Consider the following 14,851-nt stretch of genomic DNA (forward strand, 5'->3'; position numbering starts at 1 on the left):
CCCACCTTCCTTGTTTCTCTCCTACCTTTGGGAATTTCATCTCATTAGTTTCTTTGCTTATTGTTGCCCCCTTTAATTTTTTAATTTCTTTATTTTCTTAAATTTTTTTTTTAACAAATACCCAGTTCAACTCTTGACCTCCCTTGTACCTTTTTTTTCCCCTCCTTCTTATATTTATCAAGTCTACGTTATTTACGTCTTCTCCGAACGTTTTTTATTATTTAGGTATTACAATGGAGCCTGTGCATGTATTTGATTGCTGGAGAAGGAGTGGATTGAACCAACGCGGTGAAATGAGAGGATAGGTAGCATGACTTTATATTTACTATCTTGCATCGTGGGTGGGGAGTTTCTCCATGTTGATAGCGATATATAGAGTCGTGAACATTGCAGCCTTCAAAGAGGGGGAAGGGTAGGGGGAGTGTCGCCTGCTATATATATTGTAAACCACATTTCATAACGTATCGAAATTTCGAGTTCAATGTAGATAGATCTATAGTAAATAATTCGTCGTAGTAAATACGGCCTGGTAAAAATACATGAAGGAAGAATCTTCTGTTTGGGGGGGAGGGAAAGAGCAATATATTTCTATGAGTTTTTCCGAAAATCTTTGCGATCCGCATTAACAGATACAAAGAACCGAACTTAATCCATTGACCAAATAATAGTTCTTACCTCTTCTCCCCTCCCCCACTCTTCCTCTTCCTCTCCAATCCAACCAACTTCTCCATCTCCTCCACCCACCTCTCCGCAAACATCTCATCCGAAAACCTCCTCGACGACTCTCTCGCCCGCAACCTCATCGCTACCCTCTCTTCCTCCGGCAGCGCCAACGCCGCCTCAAACGCCGCCGCGAACTCCAGCTCCGTCGTAGCCCGAAAGCCCGTCCCGCCCTCCCCCAAATCGACAACGATGTCCTGGCGAGGCCCGCCAGAGTCATGCACGACGCTGATCAGGCCCGCCGCCTGGTACTCGACCACGCCGATACCGAAGTGCTCGTTCCACATGGCGTTGACGCCGATGGAGGCGCGGCGGAGGTGGGCAAGGATGGTGGGCCAGCTGGCGTCGCAGAGGAAGGTGGTGTTGTCGCGGATTTTGAGCTCGTGGGCAAGTAGGCGTAGATTGTAGATGTGGGTTTCGTCTGGGCTGGAGTGGCGGACGGAGCCGATGAGGATGAGCTGTGGAGATTGTTTAGGTTGGGATTTACTATGGGTCTTTTTGAATTCGTTGAGGAAACGGGAGAAGGCGCGGAGGATTAGGGCGTGGTTCTTTTCTGGGCGGAATTGGGCGATGTAGAGGATTGTTGGGTCGCGGGATTCTCGCTCATGGGCGAGATCTATTTCTATGGATTTTAGTTCCGAGACGGCCACAGGGGGGAAAACAACTGTGGGTTCTTTGAATTCTCGTCGCTTTTGCCGTGAGGGGAGCCAGAGAGAGTTTATATGTGAGGATGTCCAGGATGAATTGCACATGACTACATCAATTGTTCCACCAACGCAGCCGTATAGCTTTGCGAATGCGTGCCAATATTGTCGTTTCGCAATTCCCTTCCAGCCGGTTCCTGCGCCAGCGTTTAGACCCTTTGTACCCGAGGTATCATCAAGGGAGTCGAGCATGTCTGTCGATATAGTAGGGTAGTGGACGTACGCTCCAGTCGGGGTCGAGGGGAAGAGGAAGTGGCAGAACGCCAGGACGAAGGAATAACCCATAGTGTCGATAAAGATGTCGGGAACTACGAGAGTGAATGCGTCGTATCCAAGGACTAAAGAACCCAAAGATTGGCCAAGGAGAGTAAAACGGGGATATAAGCTGCTGAGGACATATCTGCGGGTTGAAAGATACAAGAATACAATCGTTGGAGGGTAGAGGCGGATATTGAAACGGTTCTATACATTGCATGTTAGCTAACGGCCATATTTTGCATTTTAATAAGAAGAACCAACGCACCTCAACTCTTTCAAGCATCGTGGTCTTATTCAGGTCATTATCCCCTGTGTAGATCGCGCATATAGCTTTCGGCCAGCGTTTTTGTGTGGCTCTTACTGCCGCCCAGAGGACACGTTCACCCCCTCCACCAGCATTGCTGCAGAAAGATCGATTAGTCGACTTGCATCGGGAACAATTAATTGCAGCACTTAAATCCCTTTTTCCTTACCAGAATGGATGAAAAAATCCTATGATGCCTTCCCAATCGTCCTCCGCAGCATCCGCGTGAGAAGCGGTTCCTATGCCGCCTGTTTCGACTTTCTCCCAATCCTCATCTTCCTGCTTCGCATATTTGGGTCTTCTTAACTGATATTCCTTCTCATCTATTTTTATCCGGGCACGTAACAGGTCCCGCTTCCACCGATATTTCCTGGCAATGAGCCATCCAATCAACCTGAAAACACAGCGGAAGACAAACGCGGCCAACCGCGGAGCAATCAGAAAGAGCGCGAGAAGCGTCACAAGCGTAGCAACAGATGACGCGGGTGACAACATCATGCCATGCAGTCAGCGGAGAGAAATAGTAGACGCTGACAGCGCATAGTGGAGGATCAAGTAGCTTTGCTCGAGATATTGCCCAGGAGAAGATGTTCCTGTCATCTTACAAGTTACTCTGCCTGGAGTTTTTGTTGGCCCTTACGGCCGTTGCGGTTAGCGATCCCACTAGATCACGTGACCCACCACTATAATATGTTCCTGTAGATAGATCTATCAATACAACCTTCAACTATCCTACAGGTTATAGCCCGGATGGCACGTTTTTCTTTTTAGAACGTTGTACCAACACATTTTTGACACGGATAGTTCACCTTTTTTGGAAAGACTCTTACTCTTTATTAGAGATATTCCATTTTCCCTGAATCTGCCAGTCAGCGGATTCATATACTTTATTTTTTTTGAGAAAGCGCGTTCTCCATTGTGGAGGATATCACTTTTTATCTTTTTTTTTTACACACCTAGGAGAAGCAGAGTCACCTCGATATGAGTGATACGCCTGTTACTCCAGAGTCCAGCTCAAGGCCCAGGACCACACGCTCCACTAGACGACTCATTGATAGGATGACCACTCATTATGAGGAAGCTCCTGACTTGCAAGATGAGGCTGAGGTCAGTTTTCGCCAGAGTATGGAATTTGATGATGAGACAACGGAGGAACTTCAGGACAAAGGAAAGCAGAGTCAACCCCAACATCCATCTGCAGAATCTGTTCATTCCAACCCATCGAATCCTCCACCGTCCCCCACCCCCGGAATGCCGACTTTTAATGGTGATCCGAATCAACCTATCTATTGCACCGCAGGCAATCTTATGGATCTTATGCAGATGATGCTACGGAACCAGATGGCTGCGGCTGAAACCACTCAACATCTCACTACACCTGCACAAAGAGACACCACGAGGGATGAGTTGCGGGAATACCAGAAGGAAGTCAAATATGCACTAGACACCAAATCAGTGACCACATTTGATGGCTCTAATTATGAAGCCTGGCGTGTCGGTATGTTGGCTGATGCGGAAGTTATTGGCGGAACCGACATCCTATTGAGGACCCAACGAGAATCCCCTTTTACACGTCATATCGACTCCGAGAAGTGGAGGATCCGTTCCAAGTCTCTATATAGGCGTATGCTATCGAGTCTTGTTGGAAACGTTCGAACTACTATTGGAACCTTGGAAGCTGACAATGCTGCGGCCCTGTGGGACAAGATCAATGTGGAATATGCGATATCACTGGCAGAGGAACGAGTTAATGTCTTCAAGGAATTGACAAAATTACAAGTCAAGGAGAATGATTATCTTACTTTCCAGAGACGTTTCCGCTATCTTGTTGCCCGTCACAAGGAGCTCTGTCAGAGCACTGAGGATATATACCATGATCTCTTCCTCAACAATCTACAAGATTATCAAAGACCGTTTGTCAAGACACGTTTGGATGAGTTTTTCTCCACTGGCCAGGGACCCATTATCAACATTGATATTGATGATTTGATGAAGCAACTGACCAATCGTACATCCAAGAAGATCACCACCGAGCGGAAAAAGCAGCCTCAGGCTGATTCTGTGACTGCGAAAAAGGACAAGGACAAAGATAAGGACAAAGATGAGGACAAAAGCACACCTGTATGGAAGTGCACCCACTGCAGAAGATATGGACATACTGTTGACAGGTGTTTCATCTTACACCCTGATAAAAAGAGAAAGAAGGATGACAAGAAGGATGACAAGAAGGAAGAGAAGAAGGATGACTTGATGAGTTCTCAACCAGCAGCAAATGCAGCAATTACGAAGGTTGAGTCCTATTCCTCTTCCACAGTCACTGGAAAACCATCCTCTAGATCTTGGTATTTGGACACATGTGCAAGCCTGAATATGACGGGTGAGCTTCATTCTTTCTCAAACATCAAACCTTTTAATGGTAACATCTCTGTCGATTCTGCCACTGGGGGAACTGGGTTTGTTAAGAAGATTGGGACTGTCACCTTGGAGGTTGAGGGTGGTGATGTTAACTTGCAGGATGTTCACTATATTCCTAATATTACAGTTAACCTGCTCTCATTTGCGAAGCTTGAAGATCAGGGATTCCGATTTACATTGTCTTCCACTATTCCCTCTTTTTTCATTTGCAGAGCCCCGAACGGTGTTATTTTCCATGCAGTCCGGACCGCTCAGAACAACATATATAAGGTCGACGAACGGGAGTCCAATGAGGATCCCAATCATCCGAACAGGGCAGTCAAGTATATTGCGATGATGCCCCACGAGTACGATTTTGATCGAAAAGTTGATTTTCCTGTGGCTGCTGCCACTACTGTTAATAATGTCGATTCTGCGGACACGAATACAGGTCTCAAGACACAGACATCAAAGATATCAAAGACTCTTTTGGATTGGCATTACGACCTCGGTCACATCCACGCTGGTGCTATAATTGCTATGGCCAAGGATCCCCATACTGGAGTCACAATTAAGGGTCCTAAGACTAAGTTCTTTTGCGAGGAATGTGTCAAGGCTGGTATGACGCGAGATTATTCGAAAACACCGATGCCTAGATCTATCCGACCCATTGAGAAGGTCCATATTGACCTTGCAGGTGGCGGACGTACATTGGAAGACCTCTCTGACCACCCCTTAGAGTCCCGCCAGGGGACCAAATACTGGATGCTCATCACCTGTGATGCAACTCGCTACCGTTGGGTATATTTTTTGAAGTCCAAGGATGAAGCTGTTCAATACTTTGAGTTGTGGCTCAGATTCATGGGTAATCTCGGGTATACAGCCCCTGCTTTTCTACGGACCGATATTGATGGTGTTTTCCGATCCACACGTATGCACACAGTTATGGATTCATATGGTATCAAATGGGAACCAACGGCACCACATTCGCCACATCAGGATGGTGTTTCCGAACGTGGAATCCGCACTATCATGGGACGGGTTAGAGCTGCTCTTTTGAAAGGTAATCTTCCTAAGAAGTTCTGGGCAGATGTTCTAGAGACAGTGGTTGCAATAACCAATAATACTCCCACATCTACAGTCCTTTACAACTCGAAATTTTGGCCCTCTACTGCAGAGATCCCTGTGGTTCCAAGTCCACATAAGATTCCTTGGTGTGCACTTACGAATACCCCGCCGAATGTAAGGCATTTTCGCCGATTGGGTGCAGAGGTTTTTGTTCACTTGCATGGATCCCAGCGGCCCGCGGATAAGCTTTCTCCACGTGCCGATTCCTATCGTATCATTGGATTCAGTGGCACATCGATATATCGCCTATGGCATCCCGAATCTGACAAGATTATTGCCAGTAGTGATGTGAGGTTCCCGATCGCCGAAAAACCGGTTGTCACATCTGTGGCACCCATTAATAATGCCGGCGAACCGGAACCTGATATTCATCTGGTTGATGATGAAGATGCTCCCGACATTGATGATCCGAATTCTACATGGTTGCGGCCCGCGAAATCGCTGGCTACTTACACTCCAAGCCCCATTACAGGCAACCTCCCGAAGTCCTACAAGGATGCCACATCTCGGCCAGGGGGGGTAGGAGATTATTGGAAGAAGTCCATGCAACGCGAGATTACCGACCTGGAGAGACGCAATACATGGAGTTTGATCCCTAGATCTGACGTCCCGAGGGGTGAACCGATTGCTCCGGGCCGTTGGGTGTTCCTTGAGAAAGATAGGCCCGCGGACCCGAATGCCGATCCTGATGGTATTCTTAGAAAATCGCGTTGGGTGATTTGTGGTAACTGGCTTAAGAAGGGTTCTAGAGAAGAGACCTACGCTCCTGTCATCACTGATACTGCTAATCGTATTCTTTTTGCAATAGCAGCACTACGCGGTTGGACACTCCGTCAAGTGGATATAGTGATGGCATATCTTCATGGGCGCCTCACTAAGAAGGTCTATATGAGGCAACCCACCGGATTTGAGGCAGGTTCGCCGAAAACGCTTGTCTGCGCGGTTGAGGGTAGTTTATACGGCCTGGACCCTGCGGCGAAGATCTGGTATGATTACTTGACAGCTCTGTTGAGCGATCTTGGATTTACAGTCAGCGCCCATGATCCGGCACTCTGGTATCATACATCCAGACGTCACCTCTATATGACGATCTACGTTGACGATCTCAACATCATATCCGAGGCTCCTGAGAATGCTGATTGGCTAGTGAGTATGCTCAGTGAGAAATTGGAAGTCAAGGATCTACGCCAGCCAACCAAGTATTTGGGTATGGAGGTCAATTGTTCAGACAAGGGAATTGGTTTGACACATTGTCAATATATCAAGTGCCTTGTTGAAGATTTCTACCTTGATGATGCAGCTGTCGCCAGGACACCTATGGAGGATGGATTTCGCATTGACGATTCCCCTATACCTGAGAAAGAGGCTGGTTTCACAATTCAGCGATACCAACATGGTGTGGGTTGCTTGCAATATCTCGCAGTCAAAACACGTCCTGATATCGCTCGCGCTGCCTCACTACTCGCTCAACGGAACGTTGATCCAACACCTCAATGTTGGAAGGCCCTATTACACGTCATACGTTATTTGAAAGGGACCATGGATCTGGGCATTTTCTACGGACGCGGCCCGTATGAGGGGTCCGTTCCTACCGATCTTTCCATTACCCCTGATTTCCCCGATGATTCCTACCTACCCTTCGGCTACTCGGATTCCGATTGGGCCGGCCCCTTGAATGGTGATAGGAAATCAACATCCGGCTACGTTTTTAAGCTCGCAGGCGGCCCGATTTCATGGCGTTCGGCGAAGCAACCTTGTGTATCTCTAAGTTCCAATGAGGCCGAATATGTGGCTCTTAGTGAGGCGGTCCGCGAGGCAACATGGATCCGGAACCTCATGATTGAGCTTGGCTTCATCACTACATCTCCGATACGGATCCTCGCCGATAATAAGGGTGCCATAGATCTCACAAAGGTGGCAGCCATTACGGCCCGAAGCAAACACATTGACACGCGTTTCCATTTTTCGCGTTGGCAGTTGAATCAGGGGGTCATTGATTTAGAATACGTTCCCACCGCTCAGATGGCGGCGGATGGACTCACTAAACCCCTAGGCAATGTGGCATTTGCGCGATTCATGGTTTTGCTAGGTCTTACAGGCATAAAAGTTGGGAATGTTTAATTTTACATTTGTATTTGGTTTTGACAGACTATCTTGGTGGTTTGGGTGTTTTTGTATGTGATTCTTGTTATCTCGAGGGGGGGTGTTGGCCCTTACGGCCGTTGCGGTTAGCGATCCCACTAGATCACGTGACCCACCACTATAATATGTTCCTGTAGATAGATCTATCAATACAACCTTCAACTATCCTACAGTTTTTGGGTTGTGATTATATAAGCAGATAAATCACGTGTATAGTACACCGGCAATACAGTTTCTCCGCGCCCCGGCCAGGATTCTTCTTTTCTTTTTGCTCGTGCGAGTTCAACTCGACCAGTTGATGGAACTCAATTCACCCACTCTGTCATCCAGCTCCCTGCTTCCTTGGCCCATCGGATGGGTGAAGCTCCATAATCGAGTGGTTGAGTGGTGAAGCGCACGATGTCCGCTCCCGGCTGTTCGTTGCGACTCGGCGCTTTGCGGGCTACCCGACATGGCCTGAATGCACACCCCCTTCGAGTACCATGCTCGGCTCCTCCACATTGCGCCGCGAGGCTGCTCGTCACAACTCAGCAGAGGCGCAATTTCCACCCGTCACGACCTACTCGAATGGTTGCCACATCCATTGAGTGTGCCCACGATCTCTTACAAGTGGTCCATACATATACTGGCCTTCCCTGGGTGGCTTCCATCCCGCTCACAGCTATTACAGCCCGGGTTATGTTCGGATTGCCCTTTCTCATGTGGTCAAAATCGCAACAAAACAGAAAAGTGCTTGTAGCCCCAGCGATGATTGCCTATACCCATATGAAGAGGAAGAGTATCATGGATGCAGCTGCCAAGAAACAGCAGTTTCTATCACCACGTGTTGTGAGCCGCCACACTGCTGTGGCAGCAGCGCAGTTCAAAAAGGGGTTGTTTAAGCGCCATCACCTTCGGTTGTCTTCGTTCGCTCCGTTCGCTCCGATATTACAACTCCCCTTTTGGCTCGCTTTTATGGAGAGTATCCGATCAATGAGTGGGTGGCAACCTGGTCTCCTCGTCATTTTGCAACAGTGGTTTAATCCGAATGGCGTCAAAGCTCAAGTTCCAGTGGAATCTTCTCTCTCCACTGAAGGGGCGCTATGGTTTCCTGACCTTATGGCCGCAGATCCCCTCGGCGTGCTTCCAGTTGCTATTTCGGTTTTGATGTTCATCCATATTACTTGGGGCTCCAAGATTAACAAGATGAAAGATATTCCCAAATTGGTAGCACTAGGCAACTTGCAGGGCGTATTTAGTTGGGCGATCCATCGCATCTTTCAAGCAATGTCGATCTGGATTGCGCCGGCTCTATTGTATTCACAAGCCCCTGCAGCTCTCTGTATCTACTGGCTATCCACGACTTGCGTTGCAATTGTCCAGTCCCGGCTTCTGCAAATGTACATGCCGACTCCGAACATCCCCATGCCTTGCAGAAAACGGACGATTGTGAGGTTTATGTATGAACGGAAACCAGGCACTCAAGAGCTTCGTAAGGTCCCTCGGTTTGGAATGATGATGTGATTTGCGAAAAAATTCTCTACAGAACAACCCTTTGTTTCTCTTGCAGTATCGAGGCCTGGAAGTGTGATATTTGATATATTTTATAGATGGCTGGAGCGTTCGAGGAGACAGGGTGCCATGTTCATTATGGATTCTACAGTGACAGGTCCTCCAGACAAGTTTACCCCCTATCTACTAGACCTGTACTGCGCCGGAAGGATCCGAACTCTGTTCACCATATGACGGAATATCGACGGGATGGTCACTCGTACGGAGCTTACTGGGAGATTTGGAGGGAGGACGAGAATAGAAATATATCAAGATATAAAATGTCTTGCCGGCCTCGCACGGGGCCATGGGGAAGAGAGCCTTCGGAGCATGTATTTTCTCGAATGAAGATCATATGTATAACTAGTACACAACGGGTGGAAGGCTGCGGCATGGGCATTGGCGCATTGATTTGATGTGTTTTTTTGTGCGTCTGGCAAGTGACTTGAAATTGTTTGGTTTAAGGTATAGAATACCCAGATATCTATTTGGATAGGGCCGACATCTTGCACAGTACATAATTTGATTTGGTGTATTGTTCTCACTTGTTTATGGAGCCTTCAGCAAGCCCCGTTTTGGGGATATTGGTAGCTTAATTTAGCACTTTCATGCTGCATGAAAGGGAATAATAACTAGAAGAACAAATATCGAAGAGAAGCGAGAAAGAATCAAAGAGCTACCGTATCTTTTAACATACGTATATCGAGAGATTCGTCAGGAAATTCTCTTCAAGCTGGGCCAATCAGATCTTTAGAAGAAGGACCTACAACCCAACAAAAGAAGGAGAAATATGAAAGTAGTAAGGGATCCGACCGTACCAAGAAAGTAGTATGAGAAAGACTCGGAAATTTACGATGCAAACAATCAACTGAGTAGAAATTGAACAACGATAAAGATACAGATATCTGTCTATCCGTAACGCCTTTCCAATAGCTGGCTAATGGAGAACGAAGGTCACCATTTCCACAGTGCCATAGGCCGATAAGGTGCCGCAAGCAAACTAAACTCCTGAAAGCAATTGAGCTGGAGATTCTAGAGCTTAGGTTTCGTTTCAGATGCGTTGGCGCTGGCTTCGGTGTTTAATGTCACATCTCCGCTGTCAGGGCCTTCGCCGAAGAAAATGACTTCGACTGTGAGATCATCTCTGTCCACGATGTTAGCAAAATGGGGGTGGGCTGAGACCTAGGAATTGGGAACATACCGATACCGTCTAGAGTATGGGCTAGGAAGCGTAAGCAATGCACAGACCATATCCTGATCTTTACCGCCAAGTGCATTGCGCACAAGATGGGTAGCTGCGTTCTTGTCTTCAACGACAAATCTGCTGCTGGTGGCGGGAATGTTATATTGCTGCTGGCGGATTGGGAGGCGTTGCCCACTCGCCTTTCCCGCATCAATATTCTCCACAGGTAAATTCGACTCAGAGCTGAACCAGCCTTGCAACCAGCCTTTGGCGCCCCCGTGTGTACCCTGAGCAAGGGAGCGCTGGTGTTCTATCCATTGCCCAACAAGCCCAACAACTTCTTCATTTGTAAGCATCTCCCACAGACCATCCGTAGCCAAGACGACGAAGTCGCCATTGAGAGGTTCAACTGGTGTGGTAGTGATGATAGGCTCGGCTGTCACATAGGGCGGCGTCTTCAAAAGTTGGTGTGGTGTCCTTCCAAAAAAGTGTCGCTTGATTTTATCCTGGGTCTCCCGTGTCCACTTGTAGAATGCGTCCCCAAAAGCCCGGCTAGGTTCAAGGTTACCAAGGATCCTACCGTTCCGAACAACGTTTGGCTCACCAGGATGTTCACGACGCAGCCGGTCAACTTCTGATGGAGTTGAACCAGTTTGATCCTCTGAAAGTGGAGTAGCGACCCATTTCCCACTAGCTGCCCGGCGTCCAAGTACTGCTCTTGAATCTCCAGTGCAGGCAACTCGTAGTAAGTTCGATCTGCTATCATAGAAGGCGAGAAGAGCGCATGAACCAGATAATGCAGGAGCGAGGAGCTCTGCGGCAACCCGCTTCGATTTCGATTTCATAACCTTGTTTACGCTCTCGTGGACTATTTCGTGATCGAGCCTGACGAAGCCGTTTCTTATTGCAGTGTCAACGGCTTCTGGTGACGGAAATGTCTTAGACGGATCTGTGGCAGCAGACTTATATGTCGAATTTAATTCGCGTGCAACAAAGGATATCAAGGCCTGACGCAGTTTCGCGGATGTTGTCCAACCTCTAGAATAAAGAAGTCAGCGCGGGAGTCATAGTTCGTGGTGCGCAGTTAAACCCACGAATGGCCATCAAATACCCCCCAAAACATCCAATCACTGGATGTTGTACCATCCTCAGAAGCGGCAACTGATTGTGGTACTTCTACTATTTTTTCCGCGTGGTCATCTTCGATAGGGTCGTTACTGGGTAATTGAACAACATCATATCGGACCACGCCTCTTCCACGGCCTACCAAATAAGACTCTTCATTCCGCCTCAGCTTCTGCGTTGCTTGTTCGGGAGTTAACATTTCCAGTACTCGTCTCCCCGAATCGTCCGTTTCTTTTGAGAGGGGCCCGTTGCCAACAATATTGCTTGCGTAGAACTGATCATTCTCCACCAAGAGAGCACGGCGTGTAGCTGCAGCAGTTTCCTCTGCGCTGATACTTGCAGTAGTCGTCGATGAAACCCCCCTAGAGTGAATTCCAGTGGGCGATACAAGGCTGTTGCTTGAGCCAGAAGAGTTTGTGACCCCACCGGGCTGTTGGCTACCTTGGTAGGCGTACCACGCACCTGAAGCCACCAACGTTGAAATAAATGCCAGAGAAAAGTTGCGGAAGTGCATAGAGGATTGGAGTGTAGCGGGAGTTATAGCAGCGGTTTTCCGTGTGGAGGATAGAGCTCGTAGCGCTACTGCATGGTTGGCTGTGAACGGTGCTGGAGAGGCCCGCCCGAGGTTGCGGAGAGGGCGACAGCGGGCTGTACGGAAAACGTAAGTGGCTGCTCGACGCATCGAAGCCGTGGAAAGAAAAAGCTGCGGGGAGGATGTGCTGCGGGGAGGATGTGAGACAAGCAGCCTATCCCCAAAGATACTCTTTCGTGGATAGGTCTAAATGGTTCGAGAAGATGGGTTTTGGATGATTGTTGGTCCCAACTTTTGGCCCACTTTTAGCGCACCCTCTAAAATACACACCTAACTAACTATTACTAATCAGGTCTAACTCTTGATCAATTCCCCCACTCAATCCTCTTTTTTAACTTAGTGTAGGAGTGTAAACTAGAGAGTTCTTCAATTAGAATTAGAATTAGAATTAGAAGTTAGAGGCTTTGAAAAATATGAAAAATCAATATTATGAGAGATCTATCTAGGTAATGATGTGGTGAATGTGTCTAGTGCATGTACTTTCTGTGAAAGGTGTAAAGCTTGTGTGATTGAAAGGTTGCTAGCTTGTGGAAAGTTATGTTGGCCCTTACGGCCGTTGCGGTTAGCGATCCAACTAGATCACGTGACCCACCACTATATTATGTTCCTGTAGATAGATCTATCAATACAATCTTCAACTATTCTACAGATTATAGCCTGAATGGCACATTTTTCTTTTTAGAATATTGCATTAATATTTTTGACATGAATAGTTCATCTTTTTTAAAAAGACTCTTACTCTTTAATAGAGATATTTCATTTTCTCTGAATCTGCTAATCAGTAGATTTATATACTTTATATTTTTAAAAAAGCATGTTCTTTATTATGAAGAATATCACTTTTTTTTTTTTATATATCTAGAAGAAGCAGAGCTATCTCAATATAAGTGATATATCTATTACTTCAGAGTTCAGCTCAAGATTCAGAATCACACACTTCACTAGATAACTTATTAATAGAATAATCACTTATTATAAGAAGACTTCTAACTTATAAGATAAGACTGAGATCAGTTTTTACCAGAGTATGAAATTTAATAATGAGATAATGAAGAAGCTTCAGAATAAAGAAAAGCAGAGTTAATATTTATCTAAAGAATCTGTTTATTTTAACTCTTTAAGTTCTTCACTATCTCTTATTTCTGAAATACTAACTTTTAACAGTGATCTGAATCAATCTATCTATTGTACTGCAGACAATTTTATAAATCTTATATAAATAATACTACAGAATCAGATAACTGCAGCTGAAATCACTTAATATCTTACTATATCTATCTCTGTATAAAGAGACACTATGAGAGATAAGTTATAGAAATATTAGAAGAAAGTTAAATATACACTAGATATTAAATCAGTGATTACATTTAATAACTCTAATTATGAAGTCTGATATATTAATATATTAACTAATACAGAAGTTATTAATGAAACTGATATTCTATTAAAAACTCAATGAGAATTCTCTTTTATATATTATATTGACTCTGAGAAGTGAAGAATTCATTTCAAGTCTCTATATAGATGTATACTATCAAGTTTTATTGAAAATGTTTAAACTACTATTAAAATCTTGAAAGCTGATAATACTGCAGCTCTGTGAGATAAGATTAATATGAAATATATAATATCACTGATTGAAGAATGAGTTAATTAGACTGACCGTGTGACCGTGTCTGAGACCAGAACCAGATTTTTTGATAGTCTCATTATCAATTCGACTGATCTCATTACACACTTTTAACATTAGATAGTAGTCTCATACTGTCTCAGTGAGACTTACTGTCTACTCTTGTCATATTTTTCAAATAAGATCATGATTTCCACTTCTCATTTTAAATTATTTTTATTGCTTTAAATGACTTTAAATCTCATTTGAGCGTTATCAAAAAGTGTTACTTTTTAAAAAATTAAAAATAGTCTAAAAAAAACCTTAAAATGTCTAAAAATAGTAACTTTATGTCAAGAATAAGACTAAATGAAACCAAATGAGATCACTTTCTCATTTTTTTCAAGTCATGGTTCTATTTTAAGATCTGATATATAGTCACTTTACCTGTTTTTTTGATAGCCAGTCCCAGCGGGATTCACGTCAAGAAATGTATGAGACCAGACCAAATGGGATCAAACATGAAATTCATGGTCTCAGCGGCCAGTCTAGAGTTAATGTCTTCAAGAAATTGATTAAATTATAAGTTAAGAAGAATAATTATCTTATTTTTCAGAGATGTTTTTACTATCTTATTATCTGTTATAAGAAGCTCTGTCAGAGTACTGAGAATATATACTATAATCTTTTTCTTAACAATCTACAAGATTATCAAAGATCATTTATTAAGATATATTTGAATGAGTTTTTCTTCACTGATCAGAGATCTATTATTAATATTAATATTAATAATTTAATGAAGCAACTGATCAATTGTACATTTAAGAAGATTATCACTGAGTGAAAAAAGCAGTCTCAGACTGATTCTGTGACTGTGAAAAAGAACAAGAATAAAGATGAGAATAAAAGCACATCTGTATGAAAGTGCACTCACTGCAGAAGATATGAATATACTATTAACAGGTGTTTCATCTTACACTCTGATAAAAAGAAAAAGAAGAATGAAAAGAAGAATGATAAGAAGAAAGAGAAGAAGAATGACTTGATAAGTTCTCAATCAGCAGTAAATGCAGTAATTACAAAGATTGAGTTCTATTTCTCTTTTACAGTCACTGAAAAACCATTCTCTAGATCTTGATATTTGAATATATATGCAAGTCTA

The 14,851-nt window shown here is 44.8% G+C and overlaps 3 protein-coding genes across 3 annotated transcripts; 1 reads left to right on the forward strand and 2 right to left on the reverse strand.

Annotated features, from left to right (window-relative positions):
* Positions 1-180: 180 nt before the first annotated feature.
* On the reverse strand, positions 181-2,602 carry BDCG_02979 (alpha-1,2-mannosyltransferase). Its single transcript, XM_045418569.1, has 3 exons — positions 2,156-2,602; positions 1,948-2,083; positions 181-1,886 (listed from the first exon to the last, which is right to left on the reverse strand). The coding sequence occupies exons 1-3, from the start codon at positions 2,482-2,484 to the stop codon at positions 672-674; spliced, it is 1,680 nt and encodes a 559-aa protein (XP_045275104.1). The 5' UTR covers positions 2,485-2,602; the 3' UTR covers positions 181-671.
* A 5,291-nt stretch (positions 2,603-7,893) lies between these two features.
* Positions 7,894-10,052, forward strand: BDCG_02980 (mitochondrial export translocase). Its single transcript, XM_045418570.1, has one exon. It carries the CDS (start codon positions 8,050-8,052, stop codon positions 9,151-9,153), a length of 1,104 nt encoding a protein of 367 aa, XP_045275105.1. The 5' UTR covers positions 7,894-8,049; the 3' UTR covers positions 9,154-10,052.
* On the reverse strand, positions 9,274-12,571 carry BDCG_02981 (protein phosphatase 2C). Its single transcript, XM_045418571.1, has 3 exons — positions 11,458-12,571; positions 10,382-11,401; positions 9,274-10,324 (listed from the first exon to the last, which is right to left on the reverse strand). The coding sequence occupies exons 1-3, from the start codon at positions 12,168-12,170 to the stop codon at positions 10,213-10,215; spliced, it is 1,845 nt and encodes a 614-aa protein (XP_045275106.1). The 5' UTR covers positions 12,171-12,571; the 3' UTR covers positions 9,274-10,212.
* Positions 12,572-14,851: the final 2,280 nt, after the last annotated feature.

This window comes from Blastomyces dermatitidis (genome assembly GCF_000003525.1).
Source record: "Blastomyces dermatitidis ER-3 genomic scaffold supercont1.3, whole genome shotgun sequence".
In the NCBI taxonomy this organism is placed as follows: Eukaryota; Fungi; Ascomycota; class Eurotiomycetes; order Onygenales; family Ajellomycetaceae; genus Blastomyces; species Blastomyces dermatitidis.

Excerpts from the sequence above, each read along its gene's own strand:
- BDCG_02979 (XM_045418569.1), bottom strand. The coding sequence starts at position 2,484 with ATGATGTTGTCACCCGCGTCATCTGTTGCTACGCTTGTGACGCTTCTC. Across the intron at positions 2,084-2,155 it reads GGATTTTTTCATCCATTCTG|CAATGCTGGTGGAGGGGGTG; the intron begins GTAAGGAAAAAG and ends ATCTTTCTGCAG. Across the intron at positions 1,887-1,947 it reads CGATGCTTGAAAGAGTTGAG|AACCGTTTCAATATCCGCCT; the intron begins GTGCGTTGGTTC and ends TGCAATGTATAG.
- BDCG_02980 (XM_045418570.1), top strand. The coding sequence starts at position 8,050 with ATGTCCGCTCCCGGCTGTTCGTTGCGACTCGGCGCTTTGCGGGCTACC.
- BDCG_02981 (XM_045418571.1), bottom strand. The coding sequence starts at position 12,170 with ATGCGTCGAGCAGCCACTTACGTTTTCCGTACAGCCCGCTGTCGCCCT. Across the intron at positions 11,402-11,457 it reads GGGGTATTTGATGGCCATTC|AGGTTGGACAACATCCGCGA; the intron begins GTGGGTTTAACT and ends TCTTTATTCTAG. Across the intron at positions 10,325-10,381 it reads CCATACTCTAGACGGTATCG|AGATGATCTCACAGTCGAAG; the intron begins GTATGTTCCCAA and ends CATCGTGGACAG.